The sequence below is a fragment of the Lampetra planeri genome, chromosome 22 (genome assembly GCF_965212315.1).
Source record: "Lampetra planeri chromosome 22, kcLamPlan1.2.h2, whole genome shotgun sequence".
NCBI lineage: Eukaryota > Metazoa > Chordata > Hyperoartia > Petromyzontiformes > Petromyzontidae > Lampetra > Lampetra planeri.
Genome location: NC_136128.1, coordinates 8844365 through 8861453, shown reverse-complemented (window position 1 = coordinate 8861453; position 17089 = coordinate 8844365). Strand labels below are relative to the sequence as shown.

The window sequence follows — 17089 nt, the reverse complement described above, 5'->3', positions numbered from 1 at the left end:
TAAAAGATAATGATGTTTCTGGTTTCCGGGAGGTGAAACAATAATACTGTAACTGGCGCTTTGTTAAACGCTTGCTACACAACGTGACAATTAAATGTGTTTCGCCGTGTCAGTGGGCGGTGGTGGCGGATCTTTTGACACAAATTTTGTCCCAGATCATTACGTGGCCTGACCCGAAAATCATTTATGAATCAGGATCGAGCCTGATTCGTACTTGAATAGGAGAATGCCTGGGGATATCGGCTGGTGTAGGCTTGGGCTGCGAGGTGGCTTGGAGGTGGAAGTCCAGCAGTGTATTGAATCTGTCTGTGCAGGAGTTTTGGGTGTTGTATGAATGTTTAACACGTAGGCTTTCGCGACCAATATTATTCATAATCAACTTTTTGGGTTTAGATCGCGTTATTAATCAATGTGTCGTAACCCTCCACCACCCGACACGGCCAATCAGTAAATAAGTGTCACGTTGACAAAAGACAAAAAGTTGACTGCTTTAGCCCACCGGTGTGTTGAAGCGTGAAACCACAACATTTACAATTTGAGTACGACGTTTCGCTGGTAATTGCATCCAGCATCATCGGGCAATTAGCCAGAATGTCGGGTGGTGGAGGGTTACGACACATTTATAAATAACGCAATCTAAACCCAAAAACGTTGATTATGAATGATTATGTTGCATGAATGTTGAACTTATTTTGCACCGTACATAGCCAACTGTGCTAATCGAAGGGTCTTCCCCTCTTTTACGAGTGGTTTGTCTCCAGGTACTCTAGTTTCCTCCCGCTTTGTGACACGCTCATTAATAGCACCGGCCACAGCCAAACATCCAAATGCAGAACCTGCCTGGCCTAACCCTGGGTACATAAAAGGCATTGTTTTCATATGGCCATGTAAGCTGGACCGATACCGAATTATTGATGCGTTGAGAATTATCATGTGGATGCGATTGGGTGGTCTTCCGGTTTATTCGTGACCAGAGTGGAAATGTGAGATGCGATTTTTTAAAATGTATTTTCTGGATTTACCCGGGAAGGTTTCAGCAAGTCTTGAGACCAAATTTCAGGAAGGGTTTTCATCGGATATTTAACCAATTTATTATAAGTTGTCGTGCTTCGTGTGGAAGGAAACCAGAACGCCCGGGGAAAATCCACAGGTGCACGGGGAACATGTTTCAACTTATCGCAGATAAGTCAGCAACCTACTTGCTGCACTGCTTTGGTAGGCAGCTCACTGCCCCGCGGACAAACGAGCGTCTCTTCATGACCCACAAACCCCAAACTCAAAGGCGCTAAATTACAAATTGAAAGCACGCGCCACCGATGATTGGCAATGCATCATGGGGCAACATATGCGACACATTAACGGCATGAGGGCAATGCTGTAGTGCGTTAATGAGCGGAAAAGGCGCTTGTCAAAAAGTGATAAACTGAGGTGACGAGGGCACGTGATTAGAATAGATCCGGGCGGCATCAGCAGTCACGCTAGGGTAAGCAGATATCATTATGGAGGCAGCTACAGATCTATGTGGGTCACTTAATTCTGGCTGCTGTCCGAAATGACCCCACGAGTGCAAGGGGGACCGGCGCTAAGGACACCACGATCGACCTCACAAGGGGAAGGGGGGGGGGATTTAATGAACGGTTAAAAAATTATGCGACGATGGTCGAGATGGACGCTTATATCCAACGAGACCGCAGCGGTAGGAGAAGAGAGAGCGGCGTTTGATTATCGGCGCGGCGGGGACATTTCATTTAATTTGAGGGGTGATGAGTCGTACAGCGTGCGCGCGTGTGCGCGTGCCCCGCACGTCGCGAAAAGGGGCGGCTTGTCGACATCGCAGTCAACACGGGGGCCTGCCCTAGGTTAGGCGGAGTGCCGTTCACACGCGCGCACGCTCCAAATGAATATGGAGTTTTAAAACGTACTCCGCTAATTGCAATGTGTTTTCGATTAAATCGCCTCATTATCCACCGTTCAACTTTGAAGCGTGCTCCGATTCTAATGGGCTCTGGCAGCCAATACAAATATTCTGTATTACCACTCGCACTTGATGCTTGAGACAAACATCAACATGACCTCTTCATTACATCTCCTCTGCCAGAGCGGTGCAGTGGTTAGAGCGCGTGGCTTGCCGTTGGAAGACTGTGTGAGCTCAACTCACGATGGCAGTGAGGTTCAGAAAATCAGTGCCGCTAACCTATAATTAAAACGTCATCTTGGAACATGCACAGTATTCTCTCGCTCACAAGGACAGCGGGAAGTCAACGGTGGTCTTCCTATCCTGAGACTCACCCCAGCCCATAGGAATGTTGAATTTCCGCTACTGGTTCAGATCCGTGATACAACATGAACACTGCCCACACAGTCACTACCACGTGGCATAGTCTGTGCAAAACTTGTTATTGAACAGATATTATTGGCGGCATAGCCAACCGTTCGTAGCCAACTGTGCTCATCGGAGGTGTGGGGGGAGGAAAATAAAACTAGGGGCCACAAGCAGTTCTGCAGAAATTAGTTTTCAATCTAGGTGATTTAAAGGTGCATCGCATTGCAGCCGGCCGCAGAAGCGCATGGGAAAACGGGGCGCAAGTTTTGTTCGATGGTGAGATCAGCTTTATACACACGACAAAGACAAAGATTCCCTGTAGAGCCTTAACAGACTGTTGGGACGAGTGCTGTTTGCGAGCACCTATGAAGGCCGGCACGGCACACGAGGGGGTGGGTGGCCAGCACCACGCCCGGCAGCCTTTGTCTCCCTAGTGGCAATGTTTCCACACCGCACCAGGTACTCATTTCAGGCTGAGTCGACCTAGGGGAGGCCCAAGACCGGTTCAGATAATCGTCACTGGTGTTGCCCGTGAGTGGGAATCGAACTCGGGCCGCCGTGTTTGCAGAGGGAAGTGAACGCTAAGAGCACTCGCTCCAATGCGTGCGAATACACCAACGTACACGCACTCACCTGCCCTGGCTGCTGGCAGGCGGTCTGATACTCGGAGCGCGAGCACACCTCCTTGAGACGCTCCACCTTGGGCAGCTGGTTGGTCGCTGGCGAGGTGCCCTCCTCCTTCTTACGCAGCATCTTGCTGCGGTGGCATGGGAGCAAGGGACGCAGGCACCACACACGCACCGCACACACAACACAAGCACACACCACACACACACGCACCACACACGCACCACACACTCACGCACCACACACGCACCGCACACGCACCACACGCACGGGACATGCAACACACACACAAACACACACCACACACGCACAAACACACGCACCACACACACACCACACACGCACAAACACACACCACACACGCACCACACATGCACCACAAGCATGGCACACACAACACACACGCACAAACACACACCACACACGCACCACACACGCACAAACACACACCACACATGCACCACAAGCACGGCACACACACCACACACGCACAAACACACCCCACACACGCACCACACACGCACAAATACACACCACACACACACACACACACCACAAGCACGGCACACGCAACACACACGCACAAATACACACCACACACGCACCACAAGCACGGCACACGCAACACACACACACAAACACACACCACACACGCACAAACACACACATGCACCACACACGCACCGCACACGCACCGCACACATACCGCACAGGCAACACGCACGCGCCACGCACACCACACACACGTACCACTCATGACGGCGAACTGGGAGCCCGCCGAGCGCAAACGCGTTGCACTGTGATGTTGCAGCGTGGAATCAAACGACGCCCGTCAAATCTACGAGGTCGCGCCGGTTTCGATTCGATCTCCCGCCTTTGTCCACCCAGCGGCGTAACTTTGGCAGATTAGCCGAACAGCGGGTCACGTGTGGTGGGGTAAAGTGTGGGTATTCCACCCCTTCCAAGAAATCTGACCGGCATTGGAAGAGTGGGCCAAAATAGAGGAGGCTCATCTGCCAGCGGTGGCATGAGCAAGCGATTGTAGGGCTGCGCCTTATTCAGTCAAGCTCACAACTTGAAGGGGGCTAAGGGTAAGATCCGTCTGAACACATGAGCAGTCATACCCAGCCGGAGTCCACAGAACTTACCCTCTTTCAACGAGGAATGAGTCTCTCCAAACGATCGGCTTTTTCACACCAACAGAACGGAACCTGGAAAGAAAACACAGCGACAATTACCAAAACACTCGCTCCCCCACCCTCTCGCTCGCTCACTCACTATCTCACTCACCCACCCTCTCGCTCATTCACAATCTTGCTCACCCACCCTCTCGCTCACCAGCCCACCCGCCCGCCAACCCCCCCTCCCTCTCAATCACTCGCTCCTCCAGAGCACAACCCCGTGAAAGTGGGACAATCAGCGATGCCTCAGTTTTTGCCACGAAAGGATTGATTGATTGACTGACCAAAGCTGCTTAGGGAACGTGGGACATGGCGAGGTCACGTTATTGTTTGTGGGCTCGATCCAAGAAGGGCTTTTGTTGTCCTCCGTCGAGATGCATGTATGTCTACATTGGCCACCTTTGACCTCCGCACTGTTTTAACAAATCCCCGAGCCTCACTCTTTTGCCGCCTTCAAGCACGCTCGACCTTTGAACTCCGCTCGACGTGGTGCGCTGTGTGAGCGCGCGCCCACCTGTTGCTCGGGCGGTCGCTGCGTCGCAGCAGCTTGAGCAGCGAGCGTCCGTCCATGTCGCCGGGGATGTCCAGGCCGGCCATGTCCAGCATCGTCGGTGCCAGGTCGATGTTGAGCGCAATCTGGGGGACGCTGCTCACGCACGCGCAAGCAAGGACAAGGATCCCCCCCCCCGTGTAGCCTTTAATGGACTGTAGGCGAGTAGCACTTGTGAAGGCCGGTAATGCGCAGGCAGGCGGCCAGGCACCATGCCCAGCAGCCTTTGCACGCAGCGCCAGGGGAGGCCCAGAACCGGTTCAGATAATCGTCACCGGTGTTGGCCGTGAGCGGGAATCGAACTCGGGGCGTCGGGCTCGTAGCGCGGTGCGCTAACCGCCGCACTACCGCTCCCCGCACGCGCACACGCACCAGGCACACGTTTAGTTCACACGCAACGCAGTGCACGACGAGTCACTGGAGGTCCGCGGCTTTGATGGCCACGTCGAGTGTCGTCAGAACGCGGTCAGTACGCTGAACTTGCAAATCAAAGGTCGCCGATTTGATTCAATCTCCCGTGCGTGGCGGTTGAAACAATGGTGCAGGTTTCTTAAATCCTCCCCAACCCCCTCCATATCTGTCCACCCAGCAGCGGTCGTGGGCTACACGGCAGGTCGCGTGTGCTGGGGTAAAGTGTCGGTTACTCCCGCCTCTTCCAAGACGACTGGCCAGCATGGAAGAGTAGGCCAACATTTACCCCTTCAGACTGGTTCTCTAGAGCTCCCCCTAGTGGAGGCCCCTTCAGCTAGCAGTGGCGTGAGCAAGACATTGCAGCGCTCCGCCTTTACCTTCACCTAATACAAATTTTTCATGTCCTGTTCGTCTAAGGATTTTCAGTGCCCTTCATCTGTCTTTCCTGTAAAAAACGTGTTTCAATAGAGTTCCGTTTGCAGATTAGACCTTTTTTTTCTTTTTCCCCAGGAACCTTCGTTTGGGGCAGCAATTTTTCCCGCGGTCGGTGGTTGCCGGCATTTTCATTAAGATTAGAGTGAAATGGGTAGAAGATGCATGGCTAAATCCCAGCCGTCCCACCTATCCCCTTCTCTCGCGATATCCCGCGGACAAATTGGGGTCGCCTGGCGAGGTCAGCGGTAATCCCCACCACGCCGCCGCTGAGACACCGCCATTGGCTAGCCACCATCATCGTTTAGCCACCGACATCGTTAAGCCACCGACATCGTTTAGCCACCACCATCGTTTAGCCACCATCATCGTTTAGCCACCATCATCGTTTAGCCACCATCATCGTTTAGCCACCGACATCGTTTAGCCACCGACATCGTTTAGCCACCACCATCGTTTAGCCACCATCATCGTTTAGCCACCGACTCCGTTAAGCCACCGAGATCGTTTAGCCACCATCATCGTTTAGCCACCGACATCGTTTAGCCACCATCATCGTTTAGCCACCGACTTCATTTAGCCACCGACATCGTTTAGCCACCGACATCGTTTAGCCACCATCATCATTTAGCCACCATCATCGTTTAGCCACCATCATCGTTTAGCCACTGCCATCGTTTAGCCACCACCATCGTTTAGCCACCATCATCGTTTAGCCACCATCATCGTTTAGCCACCATCATCGTTTAGCCACCGACATTGTTAAGCCACCGACATCGTTAAGCCACTGCCATCGTTTAGCCACCACCATCGTTTAGCCACCATCATCGTTTAGCCACCATCATAATTTAGCCACCATCATCGTTAAGCCACCGACATCGTTAAGCCACTGACATCGTTTAGCCACCATCATCGTTTAGCCACCATCATCGTTTAGCCACCGACATCGTTTAGCCACCATCATCGTTTAGCCACCATCATCGTTTAGCCACCGACATCGTTTAGCCACCGACATCGTTTAGCCACCGCCATCGTTTAGCCACCGACATCGTTTAGCCACCATCATCGTTTAGCCACCGACTTCGTTTAGCCACCGACATCGTTTAGCCACCGCCATCGTTTAGCCACTGACATCGTTCCCGAGCCACCGCCATCGTTTAGCGAAAGGTCGAGGCAACCGGAACCACGTTTTGTTCACGTAAAGAGTTTACCGCTCCGGTGGTGGTGGTGGTCGCAGGAAAAATAAACACAGTGTAAAGGTGTTGTTTTCAAAAAAGATCTGTGTGGCCCCAGGCTGTGGATTTCACTGCCACTGGACGCTCTCTCTGCCGACTCCCCCCCTCGTTTCATTCAAATCCGCGCCTCGAGACGCAACTTCTTTCTAAAGGCCTTTTCTATTTCCTGAAACCTTTGATTTTGGGTTGGATTGTAGTGGTGTGAGCATGCGTTTGTGTGTGTTTGGGGAGAGGTAGTGTCGAGGTTGACGGACCGCGCTACGAACCCGGCTACCCGAGTTCTATTCCCGCTCACGGGCAACACCAGTGATGATTATCTGAACCGGTCCTGGACCTCCCCTAGGTCGACTCAGCCTCAAACGAGTACCTGATGCGGTGTGTAAACTTCGCTACTAGAGAAACAAAGGCGGCCGGGCTTTGTGCTGGCCACTCACCCCCTCGTGTGCCGTTCTGGCCTTCATAAGTGCTCGTTAACATCACTTGCCCCAACAGTCGATTAAGGCTATACGGGGATGTTTGTCTTTACACTATGGGAACCTCATTTGCCATTTGTTGCCAGATAGAAGGGTAAAGAACCAATTATCATGTTTGTCTTTGTTTGTAGAGTGCCTTGTTATCCCTGGATGAAAGGCGCTTTAGAAGAGTTAATTATCTATTATGATTCACAATAATTATTGTGACAACATAACAAGATATGAAGAAAATAAATTTGTGCTGCGGAAAGTTACTATTCCCCCACAAATGAGAAACAAATTTTGTTCGGTAGCTCAAGGCGCAGCCGTGCAATTGCTCGCTCACATCACTGCTGGCATTAGAGGGAGCCCCAGTGAGCCCCTGTAGATGCTATTCTTGGCCTACTCTTCCACGCTCGCCAGTTGGGAGTACCCACGCTTTACCCCACCGCACGCTACCTGCCGATTCACTGTGGGTGGACATCGTGCCGGCGACCCCTGGTACGCAGGTCCCAGTGTGCTGATCATTCCAGCACAGCCATATAAACTTGCGTATGTTTTTGTTCGATTAAATTATGAATTCAAACGTCTTCTTGGTTCTTTCGGTAAAGTCACGTAGAAGGGAAATAATAAAATAATAAAAATAAAACATAATAAAATAATTCTCACAAACGTTTCGGCCACAACGCAAGCAGCCGTTCTCAGGTGAAGACCAAGTCTGTCTCCCCGACTTTACCGAAAGAACCAAGAAGATGAATCCCTGCAGTCACGAAAGCTTTAAATCGGAATTCAAATGTGTTCATATCGTAAAAAGTAACACAAATGATTTCGCCAGGAGGGCCTCACTGAGACTCAAGACTCTTTGCAGGAGAGTCCTGGATTGGGATGTTTGGCCCATTCCATTCGTGAGTGTCTGGCCTCGTGCGGCAGGAAACTGGAAAGTTCGGAGAAAACCCCGCACACACGAGGGGAGGGGGGGTAACGAAGCAATTACGCCGCTCAATCGTCTCCCTCTCTGCTGCCGTCTCAGTCACACATTTGATTGCGTTTTTTGGTCTCGGATGATCACGGGTGACATCATGAAGCCAAAACAAAAGTCTTTTGTTCCACGAGTATGTATTAACATTGCATCCGTTCATTCATTTTTGATGACAAAAACACCCCACACATTTGCCAATCGCACTTGTCTAAGTATTGACGGATGCGTTGAAGTTTTGCTGTTGTTATTTGTGCACCATGTGCATCTTGAGATTTGTATATGTTGTACGTTATGTGTTCATGGTGAATCTCGCTGCCACTGGAGGCGTTACTCAAATGAAATGTAAAACATAAAACAAATGTACAACATTTCATTTGAGTTACGGAGCAGAATCATAACAATTAGCGGCATTGCCGCTAATTGTTATGAATTAATTGCTCCAACTTGCATATACAATCATAAAAAAATATATTCCACGTGAAAAAAAAACATTCATAGAAAATGAATGAATCCAAATTAACCACAAAAAAACCTACGAATATATTCATTAAAACTTCTAAACAAAAGAATAAAATCGATTAAAGCAAAGGAAACCAAAAGATGAAAATATTAAAATTGAAAAACTGTTCCACCCCCAAAAATCTAAGAAAATCAATATCACGCTGGAAATGAGACAGCATTGGGTGTGCGAGATTAACCTTGGGAAGATGGAGAGAGACATTTTTCAATCTGTGTAAAATAAACCAGGGCCACCCACCCAGACCCCCCCACCCCCGCTTCCTCGTTCCAAAGAGAAGAAAACGATGTTTGTCAGGGCCCGGTGCAGACCGAGCGCCCGGCCCGCGTGACCGATCAGCTGATTTCATTACCGGAGTCGCTGGCGCGGCCCAGATTTGTGGCTCCCGTGCATCGATTTGCGCGCGGATTTATCGGGAGGCCGGCGTTGAGCATTGCCTTCCCGCCACCGCTGGCTAATGACTCGGGGCGCAAAGGTCACCCGCGGTACGAGAGACAGAGAGAGAGAGAGAGGGAGTGTGATGCGGCGTCCCAGCGCGTGCGTGGCCTGCGCAGACGCTGCCTGCCTGCGCCCTCCTGGAGGCAATTGCGCGGCGAGTAATTGCTTGTGACTGGTGAGCTCGGCGATTTTGAAAGAAAAACAAAAACAAATTTATTCATATTTTCAACAACGCGAACGTAAAAACAGAGCCGGGACGCGCGGGATCGACGCGACTGCCGGGGTAATCGGGTGGGACCGAAGCAGCCCCGAGCGGTGGTCTAAGACCGAAAATAACAGCAGAGGGAAGGGAGAGAGAGAGAGAGAGAAAATTGTATTAACACGCTTGTTTTCTCTCCCAGGAAAGTCTCTCCGAGCCTCAATACTCCGTTCCAGGAGGGACCTGTATGTGTTTTGAGCTTTTGTCGCACCGTATGGAGCCCACCGTGTTAATGGGACGTGCAGGAAATCGGAGGTGCGGATCCTGCCAAGTTTAAGAGTAATTTTCATGTCGTTTTGTAGCATTTGGGGAAGTTTGGCAAATATCAGTTACTTTGTTTTTATTTTTAACTCTGGGAGGAGACTGGAGAACCCGTTGGAAACCAATCCAGAAGGGGGGGCGGGCGGGCGGAGGCGGGGGCAGAACATACAAACTCCACACAGAAAGGCACCCGAGGCAGGAATCGAACCCAGGAGGTCGTTGCTTTGAGCCCGTGCCGGCCCACGAAGGAGGGGAGGGAGAGGGAGAGAAGAAGAAATGAGGAGAGAGCGACTGGCGGTATTCAGGCAACGGGTGAAAAATAATGACGGCCAGGCTGTGAGGTATGGCTAGGAGACGGAAGGAAAGAAATGGATTCCTAAATCGATCTGTGCGGAGCTTTGAGTGTATCCGATCCTGCATGCCGTATGCTATCACCGGTTACTTTAATTTTCTCCCACACGCCAGACGTTCACTGATGGTATTGGCCAAAACATCCCAATGTAGGAACCTCTGGAAATCTAGTATTAATAAGATATTCCTGAAAAAGTAAAGGGTCCAACTACGCTAGCTCATGGCCAGGTCATCAGCTCATTTAATTGTCAGTTGACCAGGCGATCAAATTACCAGGTTAAGTAATACTGCAATGGCAGTGACGCACGTGCACACGTAACAAACTCAACACGTTCATCAATAACGCTGCCTCCAAAGCGAAGGGCAGAACACCAGGCGACGCGACCCTGCGGTAGCGCAGTCGCCGCTTGTTGTAGAGGTTCACGGTTCGAGTCAGGTGGGTCACCCTGGTTATTACGCTGGGTGTGATATCCCTAACAAAATAAATAATTATTTTTTAAGCGCTCTGAGATGCACCCTCACCCCTCCATCACCCACCCCCCTCCAACGTACAGGAGGACGACTTGTTCACAAACAATTCAATATCTTTATCGAGTGAGCAGGCGACCGAGTTGTGCGTGCGCGCGTCGGAGAGAGAGAGAGAGATGGAGAGAAACCCGGAGCGGAGTGCACGTACGTGGACCCCGGAGCGACGCCGGGCCCCCGCACGTAGAAGGGCACGCGGATGTCGAACTCGTAGGGCATGGACTTGCCCTTGACGAGGCCGAACTGGCCCAGGTGGTAGCCGTGGTCGGACGTGTAGATGACGAACGTGTTCTCCAGCTCGCCACTCTCCTCCAGCGTGTCCAGAATCTGCTCGCACAAAGATAAAGAAGACCCCCGCCCCCGTGTAGCCTTCACAAGCTGTTGGGGCAAGTGCAGTTAGCAAAGACAAAAATCCCCAATATATCCTTTACAGACGTTTGAGGGAAGTGCTGTTAGCGAGCACTTATGAAGGCTGGCACAGCATACGAGAGGGTGGGTGGCCAGCTCTATGCCCGGCCGCCTTTGTCTCCCTAGTGGTGATGTTTGCACATTGTACCAGGTACTAATTTTTAGACTGAGTCGGCCTAAGGGAGGCCCATAACAGGTTCAGATAATGGTCACTGGCGTTGGCCCTGACCAGGAATCGAACTCGGGCCTGCGGGTTAATAGCGAAGTGCGCTAACCGCTACACTACCGCTCGCCACATGCACGACTCGGTCTCAGTCGCACGACCGCCGCGCGTTCGCGCCTGCACGACTCCGCCTGGGTCGCTCGCTCGCTTGCTCGCTCACGCGCTGCACGGAGTCGTCCACGGACATGAGCGTCTGCAGGCGCCGCCGCTGCAGGAGGTTGGTGAACTCCATGTGGATGGGCATCATGGGCCCCGTGTAGCGCAGGATCCAGTGCTTGTCGGGGTTGGGCGCCAGGTTGTAGCTCGGCGTGCTGCACGGTGGGGGGGGCGGGGGCACAAGGGTAGGGGTCACGGAAAGGTCACAGGGGGGGTCACGGAAAGGTCAGAGTGGGGTTACGGGGGGCCACGGCGGGTGAGCAGGGTCGTGGGCGCACGGGGACACGCGCAGCGGTGGCAGAAGGATGTGCATTGAGCTGGGGGCGAGTGTGGTGGTGTCACTGCCATGGGAATTGCTGCTGTGAGACTGCTTAGTAGTGGCGTGAGAGCTGTAGGGAGGGTGGTGTTATTGGGCTATGAACCCCACACATCTGTTGCTGATATGGTGGCCGCATGACCAAATACCAGTGGTGTCTCGATGTCATTCTTTTTTCCAGATGTCAGCTGTAACATCAAGATCTTACTCTTTAGTTCTTTCGGTAAAGTCGCCTAGGTATAAAATAAAATAAATCACGACGTTTCGGGCGCAACACAAGCGTCCGTCATCAGGTGGGAAAAGCTGATGACGGACGCTTGTGTTGCGCCTGAAACGTCGTGATTGATTTTATTTTATACCTACGTGACTTTACCGAAAGAACCAAAGAGTATGGATTCCTGCAGTCACGAAGGCTTCAAATCAAGATCTTACTTCGGGACCGTGATTATATTTGTTATTACTTGAGACTTTAGTCGTTTTTAAGTTGGGCTCAGCAGCGTTTAATGCCAACTACTGAGCGATTCAGAGTATTGATTGAAGAGATCACACTGCAGTAAAGACATTCACCATTAAAATAGCGCGTCACAGCGCTCAAAACTTTATACTGACGCTGTTATTTATTTATCCTGGAATATCTCAACCGGTATTAAAAACAAAAACTAATTGGTTGGAGCGTTCTGCATTGGGATATTTGGCCAATGCCATTGTAAGGCGCGGTTCTGTGTGTGGGAGGAAACCGGAAAACCCAGATGAAGAATAAAAACAACAACGCATGTGTACAAAGGCAATAACGTTGAAAGAAATGACACGGACCTGCAGGAGAGCCATAATAATCAAAATGAATAATGCAAACTTGTCGCAACATGGCACACAGTATTGCGCTCACCTCTCGGAGAGAGAGTGGACAACTCGGCACGAGGAACCACAGACAGGTTGGAAGGCGGCAGCCAAAGTGGTGAGCTGGCTACAGCAATCGCCCAAGCTCTGCGATCCTCTGTATATCAAGGTGTCATCGGCCGATTAATGAGTGTGGTGGCGAGACCGGGATTCGTCGTGGAGTTGGGGCTCGCAGACTTCGGTCCGCTGGGTGCATCGTTAGCTTGCCCGGGATGGGGGGCGGTTGGGTACTGATGTGGGCAAACCGGAGCGTCCAGAGAAAACCCATACGTCCAAAGGAGTAACACTCTATCCCGCTGAGAAGGAACGGATGATATTAGTCTGCACTTTCCTGTAACGCGGACTCCTGGCAAACCATCGCGCAGCATCTGCCTCGACGCCGACGGATCGGGAGTTTCACAGCATTCCTGCGACCCGCCAGCCCTCGCTGCTGCCTCCAACGGTGCTGGGTTACAGGTGGCCACGAGCAGCATGACCACCGCAGGCCGTCCATGCATCCCTAACTCGAAATCTTTGCGAGCCGCGGCCCATCTCGTTCGTCGTAATCGGAAGTGACAGCTGTTGCGCGAGCACAAGGAAGTATACACCAGCCCCCCCCCCACCCCCTTTTTATTTTTACCCCAAAGCCGCTCATCCCACACCTCCGCACGTTGTGCACGTGTATGTGCGTGCGTGTGAGTGTGTGTGAGTGTGCACGTGTGGGAACGCGCTACTCAAGGGCCGGCATACTGCGAGATTGTGTACCATCCCGCCCCGTGCCCCCCGAACGATTGTTCCCTTCGCAAAGGGTCGCCGGCGCTTTCTCTGCAATGCTTTAAGGGGTCAGGTCCTCTTTTATGAGTGCGCTTAAAGGGTCACGGTTGCCGATTTTTTTTTTCCGCCGCTGTGAACCGCCAGCAGCGAATTGGGACAGGACGTCGCGGGGTGGAGGCGGCTGGGTGCTCAACATAATGTGGGTCAGGACTGGAAAAAAAAACCCACGACAGAAAATATTTGGAAAATTGCCAAACGCCTTCATAAAAGAGGATGTCAACCGTGCGTGTGATGGGCCGTCGCGATGTTGTACGCTTGTTTAATATTTGAAACGGCTCGTCCCGCGCGCCCTTCGTCGACGCCGCACGTACAGAAGCGGAGTCACGGCGCCCCGGTGCCTAGCCGGCAGCTCGCTCTCCACAGCAGCAGCCGCCACCTGCGCTTGCTTGCAGGCCTACCACCGCCCCCGCCCATCCACCCCCTTAGGTGGACTCAGCCATAAAATAAATACCGCGGTGCAGGGGAGATGATGGTGGTCAGGTGTGCCTGGCAGTCACCCCACCAACCACTGCTGAGTCGCGCCAGGTTTAATAGGTGCTCACTTGCGTATTTACACGTGTGTAGCGTACATGCGTGCGTGCGTGTGTGAGTAGTGGTTGCAAAGACTAAGTGTGGGGATCAGTAGTGCAGTGGTTCGTGCGCTGTGCTACGAACCCAGTGACCTACGCTCGATTGCCACTCATGACCAATAACAGTGGCGAATATTTGCACAGGTCCTGGGCCTTCCCTAGGTTGACTTGGCCTCAAATGAGTACCTCGTGAGGTGTGGGAGATGCTGGCCACCCACCCTATCATGTGCTGTGCCGACCTTTATAGGTGCTGGCGAACACGACTTGCTCCTACAGCCTGTTAAAGCTATACTGGGGATCTTTGTCTTTGTGTATATATATGCGTATCATGTATGAGTCATGCACGCACAACGCATGCGTACATGTATGTAGAATTCATGCATGTAAAATTCATGCATGTACACGTGCGTGGATGCGTTCTGAATGAGGCCCGAGTAGCCGTGGCTCTAACTTCCTGCTGTATTGTCAGGCTGTGAGTTTGTGTGCCTGTATATATACACAGTACGGAACAATGTGGAGCTGAGTGGACTTGCCGAAGACGCATACCAGCGGCGTCAAGATCGGCCTTTATGAAGGTTGCTCGTAAAGGTCGCTCATGGTCAGTTGGAGGCAGTCGCCCTCCAACAACAACGGACGGCAGAGGAGCGACGCTCATAACAAACAGTGGAACACTGGGCGGCTAAAATGCATCGAGTTGGCACAATAAGGAGCACAGGGGGTGCATCTGCCAGCCATCTAAATCAGCCAACCCATGGCACCTGGGTCTGTCCCGTGACCTCCTGTCAGCAAAGCCTTCGACACTTCACGTGGCTCCAAACTGCACCTGGCCTGGCACAGGCTCCACAGTGACGCGTCACCGCCACTTAGTGGCGAACGGCGGGTACCGGTGTCTTGGCATGCACCTGTGCGTCGCGTGCGCGCGGCGCGTGTAGGAGGCGTGCGTACATGTGCGTGGACGCGTTGGGGAAGAGTTCCGAGTACTGCGGGGCCGAGTCCTCGGGGCCGTGCGGGGCCGCGTGGCTCAGCACCATGAGCACGGGGCGGCCCGGGTACGTCCGCCGCGACGCTCGGAAGAAGCTCACGCTCTCGTTCGTGATGAGGTCCGTCAGGTAGTCCTGGGGGGGGGCGTCGCAAACGGCAAGAAATATCCAGAGTGCCGTTCGCAGGGGCAATGGGCCGTATCGTAATGCACAAAGCAAAATCTGGCTGCAATCGTGACAACTGCATTAACGGGAGCACTCTCTCACGCAAATGAACTGGATTTTAAAACACCCACCCATGTGCACACGTGCGATGTACTGCCTCTGTTAGAGGATGTGGAATTCAGTGAATATCCAAATGTGTGGAACCATTAGCAGCTGGACTGAGAGCATCAACTCACTGCACTTGACAACTGAAGGTATCACAAGTGGCTGAAATCCAAATTTGAACCAGGGATCTCATGGTTGTGAAGTCAACACCCTGACATCTGTGTTAGACCCGTATCAATCACGCGAAACACACACAAACATGCACAAACACTGATACAGATTCAACGAAACAAGACACACAAAAATCCACATATAACCTTTACAAACTGTTGGGGCAAGTGCTGTAAGTGAGCACCTATGAAGGCCGGCATGGCACACACAGGGATGGGTGGCCTGCACCACGCCCGTCAGCCTTTGTCTGCCTAGCTGCGATGTTTACACAACGCACCATCTCATTTGAGGCCAAGTGGAGGTAGGGCAAGCCAAAGAAGATAATCATCACTGGTGTTCATTGTGGGAGGAAAATCGCATTCGGGTCACCGGATGCGCTAACCACTGCGTTACCGCTCCCCCACCCACGCACGCATGGACAACAACAACCGCCATTCATCATTAAGTGGCGGTAAAGTCACCACGGCGCTTGTGCCTAGCTAAGTGCACTTTAAGGCCACGTGAAGTGTCAAACGCCCGTTGGCAGGAGGTCACGAGACAGACCCAGGTGCCATGAGTTGACTGACTGAGGTATCTGGCCTGATGCAACACCTGTGGACACGCACTTGACCACTCACACACACACTCACACACTTGACCACACACTCACTCACACACCTGATCACACACTCACACACTTGACCACACACTCACACACCTGATCACACACTCACACACGTGACCACACACACACACACTCACACACTTGACCACACACACCGAGGGGTAGTGGGCTCCGTGCTTCTCGCGAACACCGTTGTGGTTCAGCGTGTAGTTGTAGAAGCGCGAGTTCTTGACGAGGCCGAGCCACTCGCGCCAGCCGGGCGGCACGTAGCTCCCGTTGTACTCGTTCAGGTACTTGCCAAAGAAGCCTGCACACGCGCGCGTGCACACAAAGACAAAGATCCCCCGTATAGCCTTAACAGACTGTAGGGGAAAGTGCTGTTAGCGAGCACCTATGAAGGCTGGCACGGCACACGAGGGGGTGGGTGGTCCGCACCACGCCCGGCCGCCTTTGTCTCCCGAGTGGTGATATTTACACACCGCACCAGATACCCATTTGAGGCTGTCGACCCAGGGGAGGCCCAGGACCAGTTCAGATAATCGTCACTGATGTTGGCCGTGAGCTGGAATCGAACTCGGGTCACTAGCGACTAGCACCCACACGTACACACACTAGTACTAGACATATGAGTGAGGGTTGGGGAGGCACTCAGCTGTTATTGCGCGCGCTTAGACCCAGGCGCTAAAGGTGTGATTCATCAGCATGTCCGAGGGATTGGGTTTAGGAGACGGTGTCTGGGCAGGCCTTCTCTCACTTGTACGGGTCAATGTCTGGGCAGCTACTGTATCCATCTCTCACCTGCATGGACTAGGCTTAGACAGAGCGGGTGTCTCACCTGCATGAGAGAGAGTCAGGTTCAAATAAGGTATTCTATCCCAGTCTAAGCTGTATGACTTAGGGTCAGGCTCAGAGCCGGTTTTCTATCCCTGTCTCACCTGCAAGGCCATAATTATAATATTTATTGGGGGGGACACATACCCCCCCCCAATATTCAAATATGCTCAAAATGTCCCCCCCAATATATCCCTATAAAATAGATTTCTGTTCATATGATTGTGGTTATGGTTGTACTTTGTGGATCTATAATCTCTGCCATTACATACAATGAAACAAGAAAAGGTAAAAAAAAACAGAGCAATGT

The 17089-nt window shown here is 52.1% G+C and overlaps 1 protein-coding gene across 3 annotated transcripts in view; it reads right to left on the bottom strand.

Moving 5' to 3' along the window:
- The window catches only part of LOC144724980 (extracellular sulfatase Sulf-2-like), a 64695-nt gene that overhangs the window by 25831 nt on the left and 21775 nt on the right, over positions 1–17089 (bottom strand). For 2 of the 3 annotated variants that reach the window (XM_078604349.1, XM_078604350.1), the window contains exons 4-10: positions 16104–16255; positions 14869–15038; positions 11333–11483; positions 10693–10868; positions 4646–4777; positions 4099–4161; positions 2957–3080 (exon numbers count right to left, since the gene is read on the bottom strand). In XM_078604349.1, the coding sequence (XP_078460475.1) occupies positions 2957–3080; positions 4099–4161; positions 4646–4777; positions 10693–10868; positions 11333–11483; positions 14869–15038; positions 16104–16255 (968 nt within the window). Of the gene's footprint in view, positions 1–2956; positions 3081–4094; positions 4162–4645; positions 4778–10692; positions 10869–11332; positions 11484–14868; positions 15039–16103; positions 16256–17089 lie in introns of those variants that run through there. The other variant, XM_078604351.1, reaches the window with a different exon arrangement.